We start from the raw sequence: 27554 nt of genomic DNA on the forward strand, positions 1-27554 counted from the left end.
GAAGTTTGATAGTTTCCCAAATTCGTCTAATGTATCAAATAGGTTTTTTAGAGAAGTTTCTGGGTTAGTCAGGGAAAGTAAGGTATCGTCCGCGAATAAGGACACTTTGTATATATTGTTTCCTATAGGCACTCCCTCTATCCCCTGGTTCTCTCTAATCCTTGATGCTAATACTTCAATGCACATGGCAAACAGCATAGGTGAGAGTGGGCAGAAAGTAGGGAGAGGATAGAAATCCAAATAACATATACTCTCAGACAAAGATGTTTAGTATCAGTGTGGAACTCGGGGATAAATGTAAAGCACTATGATCGATACAATTGGAAGACATGGGCTTACTATGCCCCTAAGGAGTTGTATAGTGCTAGTGAATTTATTAAAATAGTTTTATTAATCCAAAACTAAAAAATTGTATGCAAGAGGATGGTTAAAAAAACACTAAAGTGTATAACAATGGAGGTGAGTTGCACTGTATTTAGATTACCAAATATTGCCAGATCAGGGTCCTTAAGGTAGACGTCTTCGTGTGGGATACTTGCACCAACATTTTACCAGGATTAATTAGTTTGGTACTGTACTAATTCACCATGGTAAAATTTAAACCAGGATTCTAGGGGGGTAGGGGGGGTACCCTCTCTTCTAATATATGCATTACCCTAGTGCACCCAGATCACGCTAAATACAAGGTGAGCAGGTGGTTCTTTCCTTCGAAGGTCTTATCTTGCATTAAACGGGCAATGGATCGAAGGACAGTAAACATACTCATGCCCCTTTTTTATAAAGCATTAGTAAGTCCACACCTTGAATAAGAAGTGTAATTTTGGACACTATTCCTTAGAAAAGACACGAGGCGTGTAGAGAAGAGCTACCAAATTAGTTATGGGGATGGATAATCTGATTTATGAGGAGAGGGTAGCTAAATTAGATTTTACTTTAGAAAGAGGCGTCTAAGAGGGGATATGATAACTGTATAAAAATATATTCGGGGATAATGCAAGGAGTTTTTAAAAGAACTATTCATCCCAAGGGCAGTACATACCACACAGGGTCATCATTTAAGGTTGGAGGAAAGGAGATTTCACCAGCAACAAGGGAAATGTTTTTTTTTGTTTTTTTTTTAAAACAGTAGGAGCAGTTAAAATGTGGAATTCATTACCCATTGAAATTGTGATGGCAGATACAATAGCTGTGTTTAAAAAAAAGGTTGTACATCTCTTTGGAAAGGTATACAGGAATATACCAAATATGTAAACATGGGAAGGATGTTGATCCAGGGAGTAATCTGGTTGCCAATATTTGGAGTCAGGAAGGAATTTATGTTTCAATTTATGAGATCATTAGATGATATTTCACTGGGGTTTTTTGTTTGCCCTACTCTGGATCAATATACTGTAAATACAAATATAGGATAAGTATCTGTCTAAATTTAGCATAGGTTGAATTTGATGGACATATGTCTTTTTTTCAACCTCCTCTTATATGTAACTGCTATATAACTATGTAACTGTGTCGCCCAGCCTTTCAGTGCCGGCCTGAAATCCCCAGAGAAGGTACATAAAAGCCCACACACAACAACCCTCTATCACCAAACATATAAAAAACGTGAGAAGAAAAAATGAAGCATGCATTATAATATAAACACAATCCTGCTCATACAATGAACAGAAATAAATCTTGAACATCTAATAAATCGTCCAACTGCTATACATCTTGTTTATAAAAAAAAAACGGAATATAAATCACCTCTATTTTATATAGTACCCTAATGAGGAGTACAAAGGAGGTCCAAGTCTAAATAGGGAATGTATTGCGCAGAATTCAAAATACAAAAGTACTCACGGGAGACATAGGCCACACATGGCTGGCTAAAGAGAGATGGCTTCTCATGGTAATGGGACATCAATCTTCCATGTCTCGCAGGCTACGCCATAAAAATAATTAAAGAATAGTTCTATAAATATACTGAAAGATTTTAGTCTCTAAATCCTTTTGGGGACATTGTATCTAATCTCTCAATCCATTTAGCCTCTTTTTGTTTGAGCTGTTTTAATCTGTCACCACCTCTCCTTTTGGGTGGTACCTAGTCAATAATTTGAAAATGTATCTGAATTACCTCATATCCTGCTAGTTTAAAATGGCCCTCCACAGGAATTTCAATATTTCCTGGTCTGATGGTAGGCTTATGTGAACAGATCTGATCTTTAGTAAGTCTGGGGGTACCTATATAAGTAAGACCACAAGTACATTTAATCATATAAGCGATCCAGTCTGAGTCAAATGTAAAGTAGTTTGATTTAAATTATTTACCGTTTGAGGGTGGGTGAAGATGCTTCTTTTCGTTACATTACCGCAATGGGCACAGCTGAAGCACAGAAATTTCCCTAATGTCGAGACTAGTTGTCCCTTGTTACATTGGCCAATATTTGCGTCTGATGGATTCTATCTGTCTGCTTGAGTCATTTAAATTACTAGCAAAAGTAAAATATCACGAACATACCCATACCCACACAAACCTCCTTACCCGCATCTCATTCTGTCACGTGATATCAGACAGCCGGTACTCAAAAGCAGCGGGTCACTGTTCAGACTCCGGCCGCTGGACAGAAAGGTGCCTCTGTCCTGACTACAAGAAATTCACACTTGGGCTATTACAAAAAGGTGCTTAAACCTCACACTGATCTAATCCTAGCCTTCTTTGCTAGGATGGCAGGACCACTAGGGGTTCAAATAATAAAGACCCTTTATCTGACGTCTGTCATTGATGATGAAAGGGTAAAAATCAACCAGCTTGAAGTGAGAGATGCAGATTCCTTTTTTGCAGGACTGGGTGCTTAAAGGCACTGCAGGGCATGTGCAGGCAGTGTGCATGTTACTCACCGCTAGAGCCTTCCACACTTTGGCCCCTCAATGCCTTGCACTTAAAGGATCTAGATCACAGCGGCAGATGCAATGCATTGTGGGGCTAATGTGTTGATGCCCCGATGGTGAGTGACAGGCGCACTGCTTTCACACAAATTGCAGTTAAGTTAAGGATAAGGTCTAATTAAAAAGGAGGCTCTCTTTCACACGTCTGCCCTGAATTTTCACTCCTCCCGGATGAGGGTAAGGCCGCGTCCCTAGTCCGTGCTATGGAGCGCGTACGCTGCAAACAAAAGGCCGTACCTCAATAAGGGCGGCCATAGAGTGTGCGGCTGATTTTTGGCGCGACAAAATTATTTGAATTTGTCGCACAACGGCTGGCTCACATGCACGATTCAGCCAATGAGGTGAACCGCTCACATGAGGTCATGGGCACACCTCCCCGTCGTGTCTCCTCCAGATCCCAGGCCACGGATCGACTCTGCGGCAGGCGCACGCCAAGCCAATGCTCCGTTGTGTGCGCCTACTATATCCGAGGCCTAAGAGTGGATTGTTTCAGGCCTCTTAATGTGTATGTATTTCATGCAATATTCTGAAATACTTTTTCTGATAGAAAAATGTTTGTAAACCCAGTGTCATTTCTCCAATGGATAATCCTTGAAAATAGATATGTATTATCTACTGTACATAGAGTTCGGAATTCATATTGAAGCATTTATAGCCTTTAGGGGGGAAACATATTTCCCATTTAAAAGAAAACAAATGGCATTATTGGGAATTTTTACAACTGTTCATTAAACGTCATTTTAGTTCATTTGCTTATATAAGCAAATACTCGAACCTTGTGGTTATATTGTAACATTCTACCTCACTGTGGTATATAATCATAGTTCTGTGTTCACCTCAAGTAAGTATACTTTCGGTGCAAAGTACATGTTTAAAAAAAAAAAAAAAAAACCAAAAAAACACACAATAGTAATAGCCTCTCTCTCTTTTTTTTTTTTAAAGTATATACCGGTGAGCAATTTCCAAAAATGTACATAGTTGGGTATGGTACATATTTCATATTAAATATAGAGATTAAAGTATTAAATTAATAAATTGAGAATATGAAGAGCCAATACTAGCATAGATCTTCCCACTAATGTTTACAATATCTTTTTCTTTATAGGATACCAATCCAATTTTTCTGTTCAATAAAGAAATGATCCTGTGTGAGCGTCCACCAGTTATTCCTAAAACAACTTTTTCAGCAGAGAATGAAATGGAATTGAAAGTTGAAGAATCACTTATGATGCCTGCGGTATTTCACACAGTCGCCTCAAGAACCCAGCTCGCTGTGGTGAGAAATGTCCATGATTCTATAGTGATATCTGATAGATTTTAATGTCAGGGAACATGTTTGTAATTACTCTGCTGCGATTTATTTAGTATCAGGAGTATGCTTGAATCCAAATAAGAATGGAGAGAATCATGAGGCATAGCAGCATATTGCGATGTATTTGGCATTTATAACACACACAACCATAGTTGGAAAAACTGATATGGAACACAAAATACGTCTTTGAAATTCCGTGAAATCAAAATCTCTTGGCTTTTCTGTCCTCAAAGTTGGTCTCAAATAATTTTATGATGTAAGAGTCATGTCGCCATACCTTTTTATTAACCTGTTGGTTGTGTCGTACAAGCTTTCAGAAGTCCTCTGATCTAATAAACTACTGGGTGTTTTCCTGTGTATTAATACGTCAGCAATGACTTAAATTCAAATTGGCAGATCAATTTTTTTTAATACAGTTTATGGAATTGGCTTTTTTTTTAGAAAGTTTCAAATACCCTTAAATTACTACTTTTTATCTTGTATGCATTGGTTCCTGCCGGAAACACTGAATTCAAGCACATCAGCTACTTATGTTTGGCGGCTACACTAATGAAGGCACCATACTTTGTAAACAAAGGCGCAAAGCTGACCATTTTGATGACTGTCAAACATACATTAAAGATTGTAAAAAAAAAAAAAAACCTTTCAACACATTTAAGTACCCTAAAAATGTTAAAATGTAAATACTTATAAAAAAAGTGGAAATTGGCTACATTTAACCAATTAAACATGTCCTTAATTCACTTTTGTCCTAGGCAAGACTGCCCCTTTAACCCATTGGGTGCTAGATGGTTTGTGTCCTTCCGGGTTATGTGATCACTAGTGTAGTGATCACATGACAGTGACCTGCCGCTAATGTCAGAAACAGAAGCGAGGTCCTCCGTTCCGATCTCTGCTCAGTGATAGCTGAGGTAGCAATCTCCCCTAGAAATGAGAACGTAAATGACATGGCAAAACCATAAGGCCCACAGTGATGTTGCTACTTAATGACTCAATGTGGGTAATTCTGTGTGTGCAGCAGCAGCCGTTTAGTTTTTTTTTTTCTTTCTTGCGGTCTGAACGGCCACTTCAGCGTTTATAGAGTAAGGCCCAAAGCGCTAACAGCAGGTCAGGTGCTGCTGCTTTTAGCCTCATAATGTCTGTTGAAATGTTATTTGTTCAAGGTCTAGTCTTTTTTATTTACTGTAAGCAGGGCAGTAGCAAAGCACAGTAGATATTAGTAGATATTAGAAGATTTAAGATTAAAAGGAATGGTTCTCGCCTTCTTCAAAGTCTATTAGTTTCAGAAATCTGTGCTTCCTGCTGCTCCTTCACCGTATCAATATTAGGGCTAGAACCAGGTCCAGTAATCAAGTGATTGAGTTTGCTTGTTATCCAATATAATAATGTTAATATATATCGTGTATATGTTTTATTCCCTATGAATGGGAATATTTTAACAATAAACTACATCATAAACTGTTCATTTGTGTTGACTCCGCAAAGTAAAATTGTATTTTGTTTGTGTGCAGGAAATGTGTGAAGTTGCCAAGAAACTGTGCTCCTTTTGCGAAGGTCTGGTCCATGACGAACATCTTCAGCACCAAGGCTGGGCTGCTATCATGGCTAACTTAGAAGATTGTACACACTCATACCAAAAGCTGCTTTTCAAGTTTGAAAATGCATATTCAAAATATTTACAGACAATAGATGACATTAAAATCAAATTAACCAAGTAAGTGTGCAATGCAAAACATGATGAACATCTGTTTTTTGCAACAAATAGTTATTAATACAGGCAGAAATCTAAATATTTGCATCTTTCATGCATTTTCATCAATTGCATCATTTTATTTATAGTAGAAAATTATAATACATTATTGTAATATATGAATTCATTTTGTACCATTCCTTTATATACTTGCATGTTAACGCTGGTTCTTTCAATTCCCAACCAGGAAAAAATGTGTAGGTAGCAATTAGTTATTTGACTTTTTTTTACTTGCAATATGGTGATGCATAGGTTCCATGAAATTTGTAGGAATATGCTGTACATTTTGATTGAACAAAAGCACACTTCTGCCAGAACATGCAAAATATAATTTACTTCTATCTTGCATAGTCTCCCCCCTCTCTCTTCTGGTGTCATCTATCGATCACCTAAATTGATATGCTTCCCTTCAAACTTCCTGTCTGACTTTGCATCCTGGCTTTCCTGCTTCCTTTCCTGTGACGCACACACCCTCTTCATAACAGACTTGAACTGTATTACTGATGATCCCTTTGTTTCCCGGGTCTCTCCCTTCCTTTCTTTACCCTCAGCTTTGGCCCCAACCAATGTACACAAAGACGGGCCACTCTGCACGAGAAACTTCTCACTGTCTGACTTCAGTATACTTTCTGAACATCATCTCGTCTCATTTACGCTCTCGCTACTTGTAACTTACATTCTATAGCCCACACCACCACTCTGTACTCTGATCTCCCTCTCCTTGACCCTGGTAATCTTGTAAATAAATATAATTCTATCCTTGCCTCTTCCCTTAACCAACATGCCCCCTTTTCCTGCCTTCTTATCCCCATCCCTTGCTTAACAAGTACACACTTCCTGCGATCCTGCACTCGCTCACTTGACCGCCTCTGGAGGAACTCTCGCTGACTTCCTCCATCACAAGTGTCTCCCCTTCTGCTTCAACTCTGCCCTCTCTTAAGCTAAACAACACTATTTTTCTACACTAATTCGAACAAATCTAGCTGTCGCCTATTTTCTATTTTTGACACCTTTCCACCGGTTTATCTTTTAACTTCACACCAAGACTTGACTGACTACTTTAAGGCGAAGTTACATCTTATCCATCAAGACATCCCCCTTTTTTCTCATACACCTCCCCTTTGTAAACACTACCTGTCACTGAATTTGAATTGTCACAATAATATCCTCCTCTCACTATGTGCAAACTTGACCTCATTTTGAACCACTTATTCTACTGAAACTACCCTCACGAACAGAGTTAATGATCTTCACGCTGCCAAATCTCAAGGACTTCAAGGAATTTTGCTGGACATTTATGCAGTTTTTTTATATGGTCAACAACACTCTACTGCAAATTCTTCACACTCTATCCGTGTATAGATCTATCTTTGTATCCATAACAAAGACTTTTCCAGGTTCTAATCTTTATCTTTCTAACCGATCTTACCAAACTGTCTGGTGTGCTGTAACGCAGTGCTCACCACAAACAAGGTGGGACCCCGGTACTGAGGTGGGAATGGGTACAAACGCCACCCACAGCCACGAGGGCACGTATAGAGAGTAGATGGTCAGGCAGCCGGATCGGGATGGAGAGGTTAGAGTAGTCTTGATACTTGCCGAGGTCAGATGTAGGAGCCGGTAGAATGGTCAGAGTCCGATAGCCGTGGTCAGGGTTTGGGGCCAGTAGAAATGTAGAAGTCCGTAAGCCGTGGTCCGGATTGGAAAGATGCGGAAGGTCAGAGGTATGCCGGGGGCGGTAAGCCAGAAGTGCAGAGTCCAAATGTCAAGCTGGGTCGGTACACGGGAGATATATCTGTAAGCAAGGTGTAGGTACAAGGAGCAAGGCAATGAACCAGGAAGTGGGAGATCAAGCGCTACCAGGAACTCTGCTCAGCCAATGTGCAAGTGGCACAGCTGAGCATATATGGGAGAACAGGACCAATGAGAGAGAGGGGAGTAGTAGAGGTGCGCCCTCAGCGGAGACAAGGATAGGTGGAGTGGTGCAGGAGACAGGTGGGCGTAATGAGGGTAGTTGACGCATAGCTGGGGAGCGGTGCACACGCGTCACGTGTGCGCACCGCTGAAGCGCGCCATAAGCAGGGGCGGAGCCAGATTCCGCGATATGAACAAAGCTCCTCCATGAGCGTGTGCGCTGTAGAGACAGCAGGGTTGCGCGAGGCAGCAGTTAAGGAGGGAGTGTGCTGCGCTCCCCGATTCCTTACATGTGCCTCAGGGCTCTGTCTTGGGACACTCCTTTTCTCACTTTATTCACTTGGCGATCTCATTACCTTCTTTGTTTAACAAAATCACCTCTATGCAGCTAACACAACTGTTTTTTTTTATTTTTTCCAACCCCTAAGCTTACTCCTGACATCCAGTCCCAAGTCACTGATCGTCTCTGTTATTTCATGCTGGATGAACCTCCGTCACCTAAACCGCAACAGGTCTAAAACAGATAATCTTAATCAGTTCTTAATTGGGCCCCATAACTCCATTTTCTCTCATAGTCGATAACCCTTCTATTCATCCAGTGTGCAAAGCACACAGCCTAGGTGTAATATTTGACTTCACCTTTTCCTTCTCTCACATTTATAATATTGCTAAATCTTGCCACTTTTCCCTCTGCAACATTGCCAAAATCCTCTTTCACTCTAGAACTAAAATTCACATGCTACCCCAATCTCTCGACTTGACTATTGCAACCGTCTTCACTCTGGCCTTCCTGACTCAACTTCAAATTCTACAAGCTATTCAAAATACTGCTGCTATACAGTAGTTCTCTTTTAATCTCTTCTAGGTATGCCTGAGCCTCTCGTTCCAAATTCCCATTAATGCTTCCCCGTCCTACTCCGCATTAACTATAAAATTATTTTCTTAAAGGCCCTACATTCTGTTACTTTCTCTTACATCTCTGCGATTATCTCCCATTATATGTGTGTGTGTGTGTGTGTGTGTGTGTATGTGTATCAGTATCAGTATCAGTACCCTGTTAGCCGAGCTTCAATAATCAAAATCTTCCGGCGATGTTACAATGAATGAAGCAAGCAAAAGGGATACTTAACAACAGTGTCTATTGGAATGTTATCTGTGCTGGTCCTTCCCCCGGTGTGGATATATATGCAGATGAGCATACAGTTATATTTGCATATTTGCTTTCCTGTGGAGGGTTTTTGTCACTTTTTTTACTCACCATAACTTAACTCAGTATTATGGTTTAGCCTATCCCATAGCCTCTCTTGCATTCCCAGTAAAATCAACCCCACACTGATGAGACCCATCAAGGTCGAAACAGCTGTCTGTGGGTGGTTTTCTGGGTATGCACCTTAACCCTGGCTGTGCTCAAAGCTGTGACCATGCAGCAAGCTTAAGCCTATAGGGAACCATGTTAAAAATGGTTATTGAGGCAAAAAGTGACACTGTGTGCTCATTTGCATGTCATTTCCCAGAATCCCTTGCTGCAGTGGAAGTGCTGTATGCTGGGTGATAATGGGGAAAGGCGGGGTTGCAGACCTGCCTAAGACATGCAGATGAGCATACAGTTATATTTGTGTGTGTATATGTATATATATATATATATATATATACACACACACACACACACACACACACACACACACACACACACACACACACACACACACACACACGTAGAGGTATCAGTACCGTGTTAGCCGAGCTTCAATAATCAAAAAATAAATAGATGATACCGTTCTGTGGCTAACGAAATGCTTTTATTTGTGCGAGCTTTCGAGATGTTGTAACATCGCCGGAAGAAGAGATCAGTGTATCTCGAAAGCTCGCACAAATAAAAGCATTTCGTTAGCCACAGAACGGTATCATCTATTTTTTTTTGGATTATATATATATATATATATATATATATATATATATATATATATATATATATATATATATATATATACCTTCTCATTTCTTGTGCTCTACTTTCAGATATCTCCTCTATTCCATTTGTCACTATAGCACTCACATCTGAAACCTTTCTTACTTTTCACTCCCTCCCCACCATGGTGAAATCTCATGTGTTCATTTGGTTAGTTTAGGACGGTGGCTACTTGCTCTCCTGCTGCACTTACTTGCTTCCTCATATGTTCTATTCTGCGCTTTCTCCTATTGTACTCACACGAGCGTTCCCCACCAGCAGGGGAATCCTCCCGTCCCAGTCCCCCCTCACGGCACAGCTCACTACACGCTGTGACGCGTCAGCCGCTAGGGGATTCAAGAGAATTGTAATCCCTAGCGTCGACGCGTCACGTGGTGTAGCTGTGAGCCAATGAGGAGGGGAGGCTTCGGGAGGAGGAGAGGCTTCGGGGAGCGGGGAAGAGTGTGGAGGGAAAACAGCGTGAGTGCCCGTCTTTGTTTGTGTATGTGTGTGCCTGAGTGCGTGAGTGCCTGCCTCTGTGTGTGTGTGTGTGTGCCTGCGTGTGTGTGTATGAGTGCCTGTGTGTGTGTGTGTTGCTTTTGATTACCTTCCATCAGCAGCTCCAGCCCGAGCCCGTGGAGGGAGGGGGGGGAGTAGAGGGTCCCTCCGCTCAAGCCATGCCCCCCCTCCCGCTCAAGCCTCCCACTCCCGTCCACCTCCCGCTCCCTACAGACCGCATATCGCGCTGTCTGTGTCTGTCAGCGCCCCGTCTGTCTGCAGTGCGGGCGCGCTGGCTGAGGGAGCGGGGCCTTAGCCTAAGATTAGGATTAATCGATTTTAAGATTTAAATTGTAAGGCCGTGAATCCCTAATTCCCATTGTTTTAATTCCTGATAGTGAAAGCTTTGTATATTATCTCCCTGTTCTGCCGTGCTAATTGTGTATACATTTATTTGCTTTTCAAACATACGTTTGCAGATGTGTCACTTGCTCCCGTATTTGTAATACAGCACACAAAGGTTTATTGCTTGCAATATTACTACGATATATTGTGTGCCGCTTTTTATGGGGAAGACTTGCTAAACTCAAATATTGGGTATCTGCTCAACCCTTCGTCAACTGCAATTGACTTGGATAGCAGTTAACTCCGCATTGAGTGCTGATGTCCCTTATTGGAGGTTGAATCTCCCTCTGCTGTATCATTCACTTATTATCACTGATAATTGGAAAAGTGACAACATTTTTAGCAGCGCGGTACAATATGGTTACAGAGAGATGTAAATTACATAAACAGAGTTACATACCAAATAAGGACAAACATGCACAAACAGATACAAAAGGTAATGAGGGCCCTGCTCAAGGGAATGGAAACAGGTAAAGTGGCTGCTCATTGTGGGATGAAGTATGCCTTAGGCTGCGATTATAGAGAGTGCAAACAATTTACAACACAGCTATTAGGCTGCCCATAGTGCGGGCGAGTGATGAAAAGCGATCGCACGGCAGATTTGTGAAAACACAAATTATTTTGTATTTTCGCGCAACAGCCACCTCACTCACGTGAGGGTGAACCAGCCTGGTGATGTCACGGCCATGCCTCCGCCACGCCTCCCCGTCGCACAAACCCTGTGTGCACAAATCGGTTGAGCGAGAGGCGTGTGCACCTGCCCACTATAATTACGGCCTTAGGATGGCATTTGGTCCAGCATCACGGGTGATACCATAAAGGTTTGAAGGTGTGGATGTTGGGATGTGTGAGCGTGGCGTTTGGTCCAGTTGGTCACAATAGGGTTGGAGTGGTGGGTGAGGGGGGGAGGGGGAGAGTTGTATGTTAGATAACTCATCTTTTCAAGGAACCCTTTCATGGAGTTTTTAAATATCTGAAAGCTGGAGGAGAGTTTGATGGTGGGTGGTAGGGAATTCCGGAAAGAGAGAACAGCACGGGAGAAGTCTTGTACAATATATGCTGCCTCTTGTATTTTCCAAACTGAAGCTTTACGAATGAATTTCTTATGATAAAACATTTTAAACAGCATAGCTAAATATTGCACAAAGTTGTAGGTTTTGTTTAGCACTGTGTGTAATTGTTTTCAATTTTGTACATAATTTTTTCTTTTGTGTAGGTTTATTCAGTAGTGGCATAATTTAAATGAAGGATGTTTAGAAACATTACATGTATAAGATGCTATACTGTAGGTATTCTTGTCACAGAAAGTGCTTGCTAAAATTATGGCAAGTAATCAAGTGTTCCCTATATCTCAGTACAGAATGGGCCTTGTTAAACTTCTCGTAATGGTTCACATAACTAAACTGCCAATGTTTTAAACTGTATTGTGCTCTGCTTAAACAGTTAAAAATGGGGAAATAATGAGCTATCTTATAGAGCTAGGACACTGAAGTATGTATCAGTAGTTAATTTAGGTACATTGTCGCTTTGGTCTTCTCTCCAGACTACATTTTGATAACGGTCTGTTAGGATCAAAACATTGATGCAGTTACAGTAAATAAAGCTACTTATTAAACATGTTAGTGGCTGCTATATCTCTGTAACATAGTAATAGTATGAAACATTGACACAACGTAATGAATTCTTCAGTGGATTTTCTTAATGACAATTTAACAGCAAAGACTGTTAGCACTAGGTAGCCTCATCAACTAGATAAATTATATATTATAATTTGTAAAAAATAAATACCCAATACATCATAATATCCTGTAATGCCATACTATCATGTGCTACAGAAATAATTACAATAACTTTCAAGTGATCGAAAAAGACAGACGGCTAGTAGAATGAAATATTCACATTTCAGATAATCATTTGCAAAACAATTTGCGTACCTGAAACAATAATTGTGACCTGTTGTGTTCTGAAACTTTTTCCATTTTTCCTTTAGTTTAGGGACAGCTGTTTCTGTCATGGCCAAGATTCCGCTGCTAGAGTGCCTAACTCGACATAGCTACAGAATGTGTTTAGGGAGGCTGATATCTTCTATGGATGGAGACATTGATGAAATTGAGAGTGAGAAGTCAACTGAAATGCTGCATTATGAGGATGAAACAAAACTGAAAAATATGGCGTTGTTAGCCTCTCATTCGATGTCTGTGGAACAAAGAGACCATGTAATTGGTCAAGAGAACATTGATTCAGCTACCCAGGATATAGAACCTTCAGAAGAGCTTTATGCTGAGGATCTGCCTTCCTTCAATGTTTCATTATTGGACTGGATAAATGTACAAGACCGACCAAATGATGTTGAGTCGTTGGTCAGGAAATGTTTTGATTCAATGAGCAGAGTAAGTAACTGTGAGTGTGACATGTTGATTTGTTGATGCCATCTAATGACTTTAATATATAAACAAAACATCTTATGATTAAGTGATAGATTAAGTAAAATATAATCAAATCATATTTACAGCAGGAAAGTTTAATATGTTTATTAAACTTTCATGTGTGTGCTCACAACCTGAAGCACCTCATGCAGCTTCTTGGCTGAATCGCTTATCTTTTAATAAAGTTTGCTTTCTGTATCCACATCTCTTTATGCTTGAAAGCCCATTCTTCTAGTATGTATATAATGTTTCGTTTTAATTTAGTAATGTCAGCAGTTGATCCTCACACCCCTTGATTCATAAACATTAGCATCACCTTCTGTGGGTGGACACATAACAAATGTAAATGGCATGCGCTGTACCCAATGTAACATACTTCTAGATACAGCCATGCTTTCCATAAAGGTGGTAGAAGAGGTGTATAATGGGCAGGTACACATTGAGTTTGAAACACACTTGTAATCTACAGGTATGACAGAATTCCCAAATATGCAGTATGTGCTATTTGACAAGAAAACCATGTAGAAATGTATTCTGAAGGCATAATGGTATCCTGAGGATCCCCCATACATAAATCCACATTGTCATAATATTTGAATGTAGGTATTTTGTGGCACAGACATAATAGCACTGTGATATTTGAAAGTTCATTTTTTGTTCTGCCTTGTATGCAAAAATGAATTGATAAGTAGTTTTAGGATTTTTTGAGTAAATAGAATGGCAGCTTTATTATAATCTGTGAATCTTTTGATTATAAACAACGTATGCTGGGTATCACGTCCCACAGAACTTAATACTAGAGCTTAATTGGTCCTTTATTTTAGCATCCTCTTTGCAGTTAGTTTGTGATAGACAAACAAAAGTAGTGTAGAAGTGTGATACCTTTAATAGCCAACTCACGGTTAAACAGTGCAAGCTTTTCAGACTGTAAAGCATGTCATTAATACAAGAATTATATCCTAGTACAGTAGGTCTGGATATACAGATGCTAATTAGTGTGATACAGTACACAATTGACATCTGAATATCCAGATTTACTAGAATATACTTCCTGTATAAACATGACATACTTATTTCAGCCTTATTTCTAAAACTAATTTGCCTCAAGAAGGGACCTTTGTGGTGCTAAAATCTTGCACTTGTTTTAACCATGAGTTAGATAGTAAAGGCATCATGTCAACATTTTTGTTTATTCTACAGGCTAACATCCTATTATCCTTTTATTTTCTCATAGTTATTCTATTTAGGAAGAATATTGATTTAACATTTTGAATTTTCTAAGACCTATTTTAGACCATAACCCTCTCTGTAATTCTGACTATTGCTACTGAAGTCCTTTCTAGACCCGTAACTAAATTGTTGCGTGTTGCGTTGTTGCATATTGTGTGTTAAGGATTTGACAATTGGGTTTCTAGGTAAAACATTTTAATTCGTGACCAAATCTTCAAGCTAACAATATTAACAGTAAAAAAAATATTAATTGGTGTTTTCCTTATGTTCCCCATGTTGGTAAGCAGGACTGAACCTTTAAATGTGCTTTCCTGAACAAATATTGTATTGATAACCATTTTGTATAATTTAACATCAAGAGACAAACATACTTAAATCAGTTTTGTCATTGTCATTTACATATGTTTTTTTGTATTAAAACTCTTAGTTAACATTAAAGCATACAGTATAGTGATAATTAACATGGATTGCATGATGTCACTTGCCATCTATTTTTTTTCCCTGTAATATAGCAGCATTATGTTGTGTCTTGGATAATTTAAGGTTCCTGAACTAGTTTTTAAAAAGCTATTGTACTTCAGTCGCAAACTAAGAAACCGGGATATTCTAGTGGTGGAACAAATATATTAATGGCCTACTTGCTTCCCAGCTTTGAACTAAAAGACCGATAAGACTAAGCGATGGGGCTTATTACATACTCCCAAATCACTTAATTGTACCAATTAGTGCAATGTGTTGCGAGTTAATAGAATGAATCCATTTGAAAATGGAAAAAAACAAACAAATGCAGTAAATATTGAACTCTAAATGCATTCACCAACAAAACAATTCCAGGAAGATTTCACAGCACCCCATTTGCTTTTTTTTAGTTCATTGTTCTTAACCATATCCAAAAACATCTTCACTCTGTTCATACATTGATATTTCCATAATGTAAACCAACACATATCCTATTCTTATGCAAATTCGATACTTCCTCCTGTGTGCAAATGGATTAGGCATTCCCCAAAGGCTGGTGTTTCACTGCACTAGGGGGTGCAAAGTGCAGGGGGGACCTTCTGGATCTCACCCTTTCATGGTGATTTAACATTTTTAATGACTACCACTGAGAGGAAATTACACATTTGATTAATGGGAACAAAGTGTGTACCTAATGTACCAGCAAAATGTAGCTTTTGTGGTTGAAAAAGCAGGCAGCACCTTCCCCCTTCTCCGCCCTACCCCCACCCAGTTATTTTTAATATTGTAGCAATATGCTATTTTGTTTTGCTCATTCAATATGTTGTAGGGTAAAGACTGTTGTAGCCTTTCTGGAAATGCAATAGAAATTATGTAACTGTAACGGTTCACTAATAATTTTAACTATGGACACAACAAGAAAGAAAAACTATGTATAATGGATAAGACTGTTACTGCATAAAATGAAATGTGCCTGGAACAAATTCTAAGAATCCTCAACTACTTTGTGTTGGATACACTGGATTTGGTAAGAGGGACGTGAAGTGTATTGAAATAGTTCTCTCAGTCAAACTCCCCAAGTAATTGGCTTCCTCTTGCATTAAGAATTTAAGTTATTCTATTTGAGACGATTATTCATTTTAATTTTTTGCTTATGTCGTAACTCCATGTCTAGTAAAAAAAAACTCAACCAGAACAAATGCAGGATTTTGAGTGGGTCGGAATTGTTTTGTCATGGTATAAATTGTGATGACATTTGAGAACATTTTAACTACTCTGCCCTTTACAGGAAGTAGGACATGGGAAAAACAAGCAAAGTGTAAAAAATTATTGGACTCTTTGATGTAATAGTACCTCTTGATCTATATTGTACTGAAGCCAAAAGTTACATTTCCCATAACGGTTAAAGCTATTTTTATAGACAAAATGTTAGGGAGGAGACACAGTTATGATCTGTATTTGTTTAATTTTTGTGTCTCTCTTATTTGTGTCTTTGTGCGGTCTGTTTGTAATGTCCATCACCAATTAGCACTGTGTAAAAGGCTACAGGCACTACTATAGCAGTGGCTCACTTCAATTAAATAGTGTAGCAATCGTCTCTGGTCTTCATGACGAGATCTATGAATATTTTCTCACGTTCTTGGTTTACATGCAACTAAGAATTAGTCACAATTCTTGTTTGCTGTTGATTCTTGTCTTGACGCCTTGTTTTTGTGCTGAACATTATTTTATTGTTTTAATATAAAGATGATTAGCTTTAACCATCTGGATGTAGAATACCTTGTGCAAACAATCCAGGGGTTGCATCCCACTACCTGTGATTTGGACCCAGTCCCAACACACCTCTTAGGCTGTGTTGATGTAATCCTGTAGTCCTGTGCTCTTTGCAGACACTGATCTTTCCAGAACTGCTCAAGGAAGCAGTCGTCAGACCTCTTCTAAGAAAGCCTTCATTAGACCCGGATTGCATGGCTAATTACAGGCCTGTATCAAAACAAAAATTATTGAGAAAGTGGTGGCAACTCTACTGGAAAGCCGTTTATCAAGCCATGAAATGTATGACCCATTCCACTCGGGATTCAGAAGACGTCATTGTACTGAAACGGCTCTGGTTTGTGTGCTAAATGATCTATCCGAACCCCTTCAGTGTACATCTGTGTCGCTCCAAAGACGGACGCTTGATGGGGCTCCCCTCTGCACAAGACCAGCGTGCTAAGGGTCATCATTTGCTTGTACTTTGTGAAATGTCAACCCCACCCACTGGAATGTTTGAGCCAGGAGGGCAAAGAACTTTGAATTCGTAGATGCATTCAATCTTCAGTGTGCATCTGCGTAGCCCCAAAGGTGGACAGCCTTTGGCACAGCTAAAGGGTGTGAGCCGTTTGGTGATGTTCAAGCTTCTCTATTTCAATCTGAAACTCACCAGCCCTTCATCCCCTGAACCCAATTTTCCAACTATCTGTCCATCAAATGTCTGTGAATTGACTGACCTCTGTTCTGTTATTGTAACCATGTGTTGTTATAACTCTGTGCCCAGGACATACTTGAAAACGAGAGATAACTCTCAATGTATTACTTCCTGGTAAAATATTTTTATAAATAAATCTTCTGATGGCAAGAGACAGAAGTGACTGTTAAATCTGAGTACTCGTTGATCTCTCTGCAGCATTTGATGCCGTGGCCCATGGGATCTTAATGGAGCGCCTGAAGGATTTTTGTGGACTGGGTGGCACAGTTCTCAGCTGTTTCAGATCTTTTCTCACTGGCAGGTCACAGAGAATATATTCAGGAGTGTACTTCTCTGCACCAAGGTTCTATCCTATCTCCTATGTTGTTCGCAGTGTACATGCTGCCACTAGATTACTTAATCAGACGACATGGAATGGATTATCACTGCTATGTAGATTACACTCAACTCTACTCGTCCTTTGCAACAGGCACTAAGGACCCATTACCAGTCTTCGATAGATGTTTATCTGAGCTCCTGGAGTGGATGAGTGCCAGTTGGTTGAGGTTGAATCCTGATAAGACAGAAGTGCTTGTGGTGGATGCTTACCGTCGGAGCTTGGGGACTCCCAGCTTTTAAACTCTGTCCATGTGCGCAATCTGTGTTTTCCTAGACTGTAACTTGACCCTTAAACATCAGATGTCAGCCTGATCAAATCTTCAGTCTTCCACTTAAAGACCATATACAGGATTAAGCATTTGATCCACCCCATAGGATCTTGTACGCTTGTCCATGCCGTTGTGTCCTCTCGCCTGGACTACTGCAATGCACTCTACATGGGTCTTACGAAAAGCTGCAGCTGGTGCAGAATGCTGCGGCCAGGCTGTTCATTAACCAGACTCATGCTTGCCACATGACACCTGTTCTCTGCACTGGCTGCTTGTAACATGGCAAATTAATTTCAAGATTGGCTTGTTGACATTAAAAGCACTACATCATCAGGGTCACAGTTATCTGAAAGAGAATCCAGTTCCCTTCACGCCCATTCACCCACTTCGATCTGCAGATGAAGGACTTCCCAGAATCTCCTTCAATATCTATGGAACCCGTACTTTTAGTTTTGTACAGTTCTAGAGTCGTCTCTCTGGAAATCTATACAAACAAGCTCAAGACTTACCTGTTTCCTAGGCATTTAGTTACTGAACCACAACCTATCCATCATTTAATAGCTACAGTACCATCCCATCCTGTATTGTATTTTCCCTTGTGTTTGGTCTCGTTTATAACCTTAAATGTTAACTTTTTTTTGTAACTGTGATGTGCTTTGAGTCCCATTGGGAGAAAAGCGCTATATAAATAATTATGTAAATTCTCATGACATTTTGCTAGCACATGTACTTCACAGGAATATGAACACAACCATATTGCAAATTTTTATTTTTAAATAAAAGTGCAAACTCGTGTACATTTAAGAGGGAACAGTTGTTGCGGTAGCTCTGTTTATTCTTAAAGGGACACTGCCACAAAACATTTAAATGGTGGCTTTATAAATGTGACTGTAGGGCTAGCTGGCATCACAACTGGACCCAGCTAGCTAGTCCTACACCCATGTAACTTGGCCACCTATGTAATGCTTATTTTGGCCAAATGTATATAATATTTGTGATCTGTGTGTAAACACTGTGATGTGATTTGGGATTCATCCCTGTAAAGTATAAATTGGATTATGTACTCATTTCTAAGATAGCAGACTTGTAATGTGAGTTGCATTCCTATGGAGTGGACTGTGATTTAATCAGCTGAGGTTCCTGCAGATAAATGTGTTTTGAGACAATGGTTTGGAGCATGGAGCTGTTACAGACATTTGGTGAGTGAGAGAGTGAACAATCAGGGATGGGGATGGGTTCTTAGCACGCCCTCTGGCTTTTGTGGCACCAACCTAATCCATGCTCTGCTTGTCCAGCAGCCCCCCCCCATGTAATGGATAGCCACAGAGGGCTATACAAGGGGTGCTACTGGTCAGAGAATTCAGATCTACCTTCAGAGAGCATCTGAGAGCAAGGGAGGCTAACAGAGACTGAGAGGCACTCTGGGAAGGAGTGTGGAGATTCCCTCAGAGGACCATCTGAGAGACCGAGAGACATTCTGTGAAGCAGTTTGGATCTTGACAGTGACCAGCTGGGGATACATGTCAGAGAGGCTGCTGTGTGTGATCAGCACTCTGATATCCTGGACGAGAAGTGGACAGGGCAAGCCTTCTTGAAGCAGGCCCCTGCACCTAGCGAGGCTAGAGTCTACTCCCCAGGTTCCCAGTTGGTATTGTATCTTGTTTTGTAGATCTTTGTTTTGTCTTCTGACATGCCAGAATAAACCCCATTTTCTTCAACAACCTTGTCCTGTCTGGTGCTAGTGATCCCGGTGGTTTCTGTGTAAAAGTACTGGTCTCCCGTGACAAACACCTAAAAATGTACCTCTAAACCAGGGGGGCGCAAACTTTTTTCCCTGCGCCCCCCTGCCGGCTGTCCCCTCACTCCCGCGCCCCCCCCAACCCCAACTTACCCGCGCTCCGGCGTAATGACGTCACGTTACCACAGCAACGTGATGTCACATGACCCCGCAGCGTCATTTTGACGCCGCGTTGCCATGGCGACGCAGGGAGGAAGCCGCCGGAGCCACGGTAAGTTAGGTTTACAGAGGCCCTGCAGCTCCCCCGGCTCTTAATTTAAGTGCCTTCGGGAAGCGCGCGCGGCCTCTGTAAACCCCACGCCCCCCGTTGGCAGTCTCGCGCCCCCCTGGGGGTCGTGCCCCACAGTTTGCGCACCGCTGCTCTAAACTGCCGTAAGTGCACTCAAACAACTAAGTGATCTAGGATAACAATTGAAAATATACTAAATAAAGTCTAACACAATAAATAGAATAATTAAAAGTAAGTAACTGAATAACACTCATATATATATATATAAATATATATATATATTTTTTTTAATCTCTCTCCCTCTCTCTCTCTCTATCGAGAGAGAGAGAGAGAGATAGAGAGAGATATCACACACACTAAATCACAAAATGTTGAAAGTGTTCCAATTCATGTGCTGCTTCTTTGGGAAGGTTCAGCTGGATCTCCGTAATTGTGAAGAAGAATCAACAAAACAAAAATAGTGCAACCACTATAGTGTATTACTTATTGTAAAAAAGTTGAGTAGCATAAAAAAAACTAGAGGTAAACTCACAAACAGCCTTCGAATTGGCATGTTGCGGAGTTGCAATAACTCAATTCTGTGCTGTCCTTTCGAGGGTATTCTCCCCAAAATCGTCACTGTCTGCTTTGGTATGCTGAATTCTGTGTAGATTCTGACGTCGCCCACAATCAAACCTCCAGGTGTAGTAGCGATCATCTCAGCAGGCTAGAATGTCTCTATGCTGGTAATCGTCCCTCACAGGACCACAGTAAAGGACAATTCCACTTGAAATGATTGCAGACAGTTGCAGAGGTGGTCCCTTCACAGAGTACAATGTGGACTACTGGACAGGTAACCGTATGTGTTTTGTAGCAACTTGGCTACTTCATCAGGGATTGTACCAGGTACTGAATCTAAAGGTTCACATACTTGTCACACATAGTTATAGAATGTTGAATCATTTGTGGGTAAATAAATGTTGAAAAAGTATCCTGTTTTTGTGTCATTTGTTTGACCAGGTTAACTTTAGCTGTTATTAGGAGCTAGATTAACATCTAATAACATTTTAGGTTTTAAATATGTGAAAATCTTAAGGGCTTCACAAACTTGTTCTCGCCACTGTATATGTGAATAAGCACCATTTTAACTTGAGAATTATAGTTTTTCAAATTCTGACAAATAGTCAAGCACAAGGGAGGTTCCTTGACGATAAAAATTAGAATAGCAAGTAAAAATATAAAATTTCTGTTTAGTAAACTGCCCACCTAAGATGTATATTTAAGGTTTGATCCAAGTGTGGAAAAAAGCAGAGCACAGCGATCCCAAAAAAAAGGGGCAAATCACAAGTGAAGAAAATGAAAAACAATTTATTGGGTGGGTACCTCTGACGCGTTTCACGCTCTCAGCGCTTTGTCAAACCACAGAGCATGAAATGCGTAAAGGTACCCACACACCACCCTCTATGCTGTCACCCACCCAATAAATTGTTTATAATTTTCTTCACCTGGTCTTAGCCCTGTTTTTTGGATCGCTATGCTCTGCTTTTTTCCACATTTGGATCAAACCTTCAATTCTTTATTAGATGGAAGCATGCATGGAAGACAGACCCCACCATTGATGAGTAGCATTCCCGTGAATTTCATTCATATTCATTAAGAAGGTTTATATATCTACATCAAGCTCTAGGGGTTGTATGCATGTTGCACAGGACGACAACAAGCCGTTACTGTCTACCTAGGCCGACTTTGGCTCCATCATTCTCCCATCTGGGTACATACTTTAATCCACACATCTGAACAATGAATATCTGTGTTAGTATCATACTAACTATATTCATGAAAAAACAAAAAACTGCGCACTAACCCACGATTTTGTGATAAATTTAATAAATATGATGCAATCCTAAAATATATATTATACCAATAATAAATAGAGTGCACTGAGTGGTTTTTAAAAGAAACACAAAATAGTTTTCTTAAATAGTGAAATAAGTGACTTATAATAAAGTACATACAAAAACCTTCACTCATTTGCAGAGAGTCTGCAGCCTGTTAGTGTGGATGGCTCAACATTACACAGGAATCATGCGAAAGAGAAGAAAACAAAGCGCACAACTCTCATAGGGTAAATATATTGTGACAATATAGAGTGCAAGAAATGCACGAACAAGAAGGTAATTCAAACAAGCAGGGCATGTTTAGGGTACATGTTACCACTCCTGGATACAGGTGACTTGCTTCACGAGGGAAAGATCTGCATGCACAGCCTCCGGTCCGGTCAGAAGCCTTTCTCATCTTTTGCAGCAGGAAACATCCATGTATACTATGTACTGTAGTAAAGTCTGTGACACAGTACCCACAGGATTACGTGGAAGACACACTGGAAAAAACTCTCCTTGTCCACAATAGCCAAAGACAATCCATTGTCTTTGGCTATTGTGGACAAGGAGAGCTTGTTCCAGTGTGTCTTCCACATAACTCTGTGGGGTACTGTGTCACAGACTTTGCTACATAGTATACGTGGATGTTTCATGCTGCAACAGATGAGAAAGGCAACATGTACCCTAAACCATGCCCTGTTTGTTTGAATAACCTTGTACGTGCATTTCTTATACTCTATTGTGACAATATACTGTATTTACTTATTTACACTATGAGAGTCGTGCGCTTTGTTTTCTTCTCTTTTTTAACTATATTCATGGTTATCATTCTCTGTCTTCACCATACTCAGGAATCCGCTTTTATCATTATACGCCGTGTTGGTCATTTGCTCTGATACACTGGTATTTTGAACTTTGTTCTCTCTCGACTTAAAATGTATATTTGTATTCAAATTGTCACTATCCCAAAACACACGTGCTTCAAGTTAAAGTCCTACTAATTACTGTAATATTGTCTTTTACAATAATATCTAAGTAAATGCATACCATTTTTGAGAGACTACACAGAGTATTAGGGGCAAATTTAGCCCCTAACATTTTTTCCATTTGCCTCAAATGTTTTTTTTTCTAAGCTGCTTTATACATTCTAAATGTTTAGCAATGCCGTGTAAGACCTTCTGAAAGCAAAGGTATTCATGCATCAAAGTATAGCAGGTATGCTTTCAGGGGGAATAAGCATTTAATAATAAAATTGCTTCAACAATCAAATGCATTCTCATGAGAAATGGATATAGCACTTCTTTGCCCTACTATAGTTTTCATGGAGGTGGAATGGAAGCAAGTGAATTAACCGTTATCACTATATTCTTGCTATATAAAAAGGAAAACATTTGTACAATTACAGTGCATGTCTATTTAGTTCTAACGTATGATAATTTTATGAAATATGTTAATGCATGATTAGTTCCTTTAATTTATTTTCTGTTCTTATAATTTGTGATCTAAAAAAATAAAGCACTTTTTCATTGTACATTCTAGCTTGATCCACGAATTATTCAGACACTGTTGGGAGAAAGCCGTCAAACTGTTGCGAAACTGGATAATCAGAATATGAAAGCCATTAAGGGGCTTGAAGATAGGCTTTATGCACTGGATCAAATGATTGCTAGCTGCAGTAGGTTGGTTAATGAACAAAAAGAACTTGCTCAGGTAAGTGTTTATGTAGTATAATTTTTTGCATACAAATGTGTTCAAATTAACGTAAAATTACTACAGAATGTTTTAGCGTGCATTTAGAAAAATTGCAATCAAGTATTTTGTGAGAACATTGCTGGATTAACGTGTATTTCCATGTCCCTCCTATGCCAGTACACATGAATGGGGATTAAGCCTCGCCCAGTAATGAGTAGGACAAAAACTTTAAATGACTCTGGCTACCTCAGCCCGTACAAGGCTCCTTTCTCTACTCGGAGCAGTAATTTTTTTTCCTAACGGTCCAGTGGGTAGGTTCTCTATTCACAGATTTTGTTGTTTGGTATATCTGTGTGTCTTCAGGCTTAAAATTCTGCTAGTTTTATATATTTAAGGTGAATTTGTTTTATAACACATCCTAAAACTAAACTATTTCATAAGGCGCCGGGTGGCGTGAAATGCATTGGAAGATTTGTACCACGTTTTTAAGATGGCTATTGTAGTGCCGACGAGTATTCTAAAACCAATCTGGGGCAATCACCAACAAGACCAGGTACATGCTGGGTACATGCTGCAACATTTCAGTGACATTTCTGCAGACAGACTAATGGCCAATCTCATGGGTCTTGTTGGTGATAGCCCCAGATTTTCTAAGGGAAGTTTTTTGTGTGTAATTTGATATTTTTGGGATTAAATAGAATACAGGTACTTTTGGATATTTATTGTATACAAAATTAAATTCTAAAACACTAATGCCTTTCGCTTTGCCATGTATCAACATTATCTCCATAATTCTTAAAAATTCTGCCATTGGATCTCTTGCTAACTTCAGATAGGTTTCAGAATCCCCAAGGATTCTGTTAGCCTCTTGAATATACTATTCAACATTCATAATCACCATGCCACCACCTTTATCTGTCTGTTTAATATATTTTTTTTAAATTTGATCTTAGTTGTTTCAGTGCTGTAATTTCTTTATTATTGAGATTACTGTTTTTCTTATTTCTTTGTTTAGTACTCAATTCCTCAAAGTCTTTACTAATCATCTGAAAAAAAGGTGTCCACAAAATTCCCCTTACAGAAAGATGGAAAGAATGTGGAATTATACTTCAAATTTGAATGTCCTAAGACGCTCTCTTCCTCTGCTAGTTTAGTTGAGGGTAAATCGGATCTTTCTAAACTGCTTTTGATGTAATAACATTTTAAAGTAAGCTTCCATAAATATTTGTTAGCATCCATAAAAAGATTAAAGGAATTTAAACCTAATGTCGGAGCAAAAGTTAGACCTTTATTTAAAACTGAAATCTGATCGTTCGTTAAAACCGTGTCACATAAATTAAAAATGCCGACTGGATTTACAATCTCATTTTTTTTATGATGTGCCCTGCGTCCTCTAGTGCCTCTTGGCTGTTTGGGTTCTGTAGTCTTCTCAGTGAGGATGCTGTACAAGTAATTTCCCTCAAAGGGGAATATCTGTTCCTCTGGAACCATTGGGGTGAGTCCCTGTCTGTTTCTCTAATTTCTGGGGTATACATTGGCTTTTTCCCTAAAAAAAAGAATCTTGCCTATATTCTGTATAGAAAGGCCTGCTTTCTTTATCAAAAGTATTCCTGAGTTTTGGTCTATCTTGATGTCTCACGGGGTGATACTTGGTACTTCTATATTCAAGAGGTTTTGTAACATATTCTCTATAAGGGTGGGAGAATGGTCCCTGCGCGGCCGCGCACACTCCTGTAGCCCAAGCGATTTGTGAACTTGGCTGCAGGAGATTGTAGACGTGTTACAGCAGGGGCGTGGTGGACACATTACGTAGCTGGTTCACCCTCTTTGGCTGAACCTACTCGCGTGCACTGATGTCACTCTGAAGCTACCTGATAACACAGATTTTCTTGTATTCTGAAAACGCTGCCGCTTCAACGCGCTACTTTGCTGGCAGTTGCGCAGGCACTGGGGTAACTCCCATAACAAAATACAGCAGAGTGCTTGCCAGGCACGTGCGCGCATGCACACAGCGACTCCGGCATCATAAGCCGAGCCTAAGGGAGATTCAATGTATCTCTTTAGCTATGAATTTCCTCTCCTTTTCCCCCCCTCTGTGTGGGGCTTCTAGTGTCTTTATAAAAATGTCTTCCTTTGTGATGACCATTAAAATCTGTCGACTGATTAAAATTATCTTAAAATTCCTATTAGGGGTTCTCTCAGACACACCACTGTAATGAAATCTGTTAGGATTGCCAATATGGTTATCATTATTCTTAAATGTTGACAGGTCTCTAACTTTATTTCTAGCATAGTCCTCCTCATCTCTCTTGAACTTTTTTTGTTTGGTTATTATAATATTCTGTTCCAACTTTTCAATTCTCTGCTGAATCTCCTGATCCCTTTCTTTAAAATCTTCTGATATCACATACAGATGTGGTCTCTGGTTTCGTTGTGCCTCCCGGGATGCTCCGTGGGCAGTCCGTTGGCTTCACCCAATCTGGCTTTTATAAAGTCGGGAGGGGGCCCAATGTGGGAGCTGCAAGTTTTATACGTCAGAAGAGTGATAATAAAAACAACCAGTGGGTGTTGTTTTCATCAGGAAACGAGTCCGTAGCAAAACATTGAGAAAACTCTGAGGAAGCAGTCAGAACAGTGAAACGCGTAAGGTTAACGTTTTGTTCAAATCAAACTAAACTTGAATACGAGAGAGAACTCAATGTATTATTCCTGGTAAAACATTTTATAAATACAGCTTAATCCCGCTATAGCGCGACCCAGTATAACGCGAATTCGGTTATAACGCGGTTTTCACGTGGCTCCCGTTTACATTTTTTTTTGCACACTCACTGCCACACTACACACACTCTCACTGCACACACTCTCACTGCACACACTCCCAGCACTCACAGCACACTGCTCACAGCACACACTCTCACTGCACACTGCTCACAGCACTCACAGCACTCACTGCACACTGCTCACAGCACACTGCACACACTCACTGCACACACTCCCAGCACTCACTGCACACACTCCCAGCACTCACTGCAGACTGCTCACAGCACACACTCTCACTGCACACACTCACTGCACACAATCTCACTGCACACACTCCCAGCACTCACTGCCACTGCACACTGCTCACAGCACACACTCACACTGCTCACAGCACTCACTGCACACTGCTCACAGCACACTCTAACTGCACACTGCACACTGCACACACTCACTGCACACACTCCCAGCACTCACTGCACACACTCCCAGCACTCACTGCAGACTGCTCACAGCACACACTCTCACAGCACACACTCTCACTGCACACACTCTCACTGCACACACTCTCACTGCACACACTCTCACTGCACACAATCTCACTGCACACACTCCCAGCACTCACTGCTCACAGCACACACTGCTCACAGCACTCACAGCACACACTGCTCACAGCACACACTGCTCACAGCACACACTCACTGCACACAGCACACACTCTCACTGCACACTGCACACACTCCCAGCACTCACTGCACACACTCCCAGTACTCACTGCACACACACTCACTGCACACTGCACACACTCCCAGCACACACTCCCAGCACTCACTGCACACACACTCACTGCACACCCCCCCAGCACTCACTCTCAATGCACACTGCACACACTCACAGCACTCACAGCACTCACAGCACACTCACAGCACACAGCACACAGCACTCACAGCACACTGCACAGCACACAGCACTCACAGCACACTACACTGCACAGCACACTACACTGCACAGCACACTACACTGCACAGCACACCACACCTCCCACTCCCCCTCCCTACCTTTGGTGTCGGATGCTGAGATCGGAGCGGAGCTGGCATCAGGAGGAGGGGGGGTGTCGGGAGGAGGGGGGTGATGTGGATGCCGGTGGGGGGGTGAGTGAGGAGCAGGCTGGGACTCGGAGGGCCGCGTGGGCTAGGCCCAAAACTGATTATGCCGCGGAGGGCCGGTAGGTGTGGGGG

The 27554-nt window shown here is 40.6% G+C and overlaps 1 protein-coding gene across 5 annotated transcripts in view; it reads left to right on the forward strand.

Annotated features, from left to right (window-relative positions):
• The window catches only part of RB1CC1 (RB1 inducible coiled-coil 1), a 174075-nt gene that overhangs the window by 19795 nt on the left and 126726 nt on the right, over positions 1 to 27554 (forward strand). For all 5 annotated transcript variants that reach the window (XR_012798411.1, XM_075584391.1, XM_075584392.1 and 2 more), the window contains exons 4-7: positions 4031 to 4201; positions 5749 to 5951; positions 12743 to 13142; positions 23407 to 23577. Coding sequence is in view for 4 of the 5 variants with exons in the window: in XM_075584391.1 (XP_075440506.1) it covers positions 4031 to 4201; positions 5749 to 5951; positions 12743 to 13142; positions 23407 to 23577 (945 nt within the window). In the remaining variant the exon portion in view is untranslated. The remainder of the gene's footprint in view (positions 1 to 4030; positions 4202 to 5748; positions 5952 to 12742; positions 13143 to 23406; positions 23578 to 27554) is intronic.

Source organism: Ascaphus truei, chromosome 2 (assembly GCF_040206685.1).
Source record: "Ascaphus truei isolate aAscTru1 chromosome 2, aAscTru1.hap1, whole genome shotgun sequence".
In the NCBI taxonomy this organism is placed as follows: domain Eukaryota; kingdom Metazoa; phylum Chordata; class Amphibia; order Anura; family Ascaphidae; genus Ascaphus; species Ascaphus truei.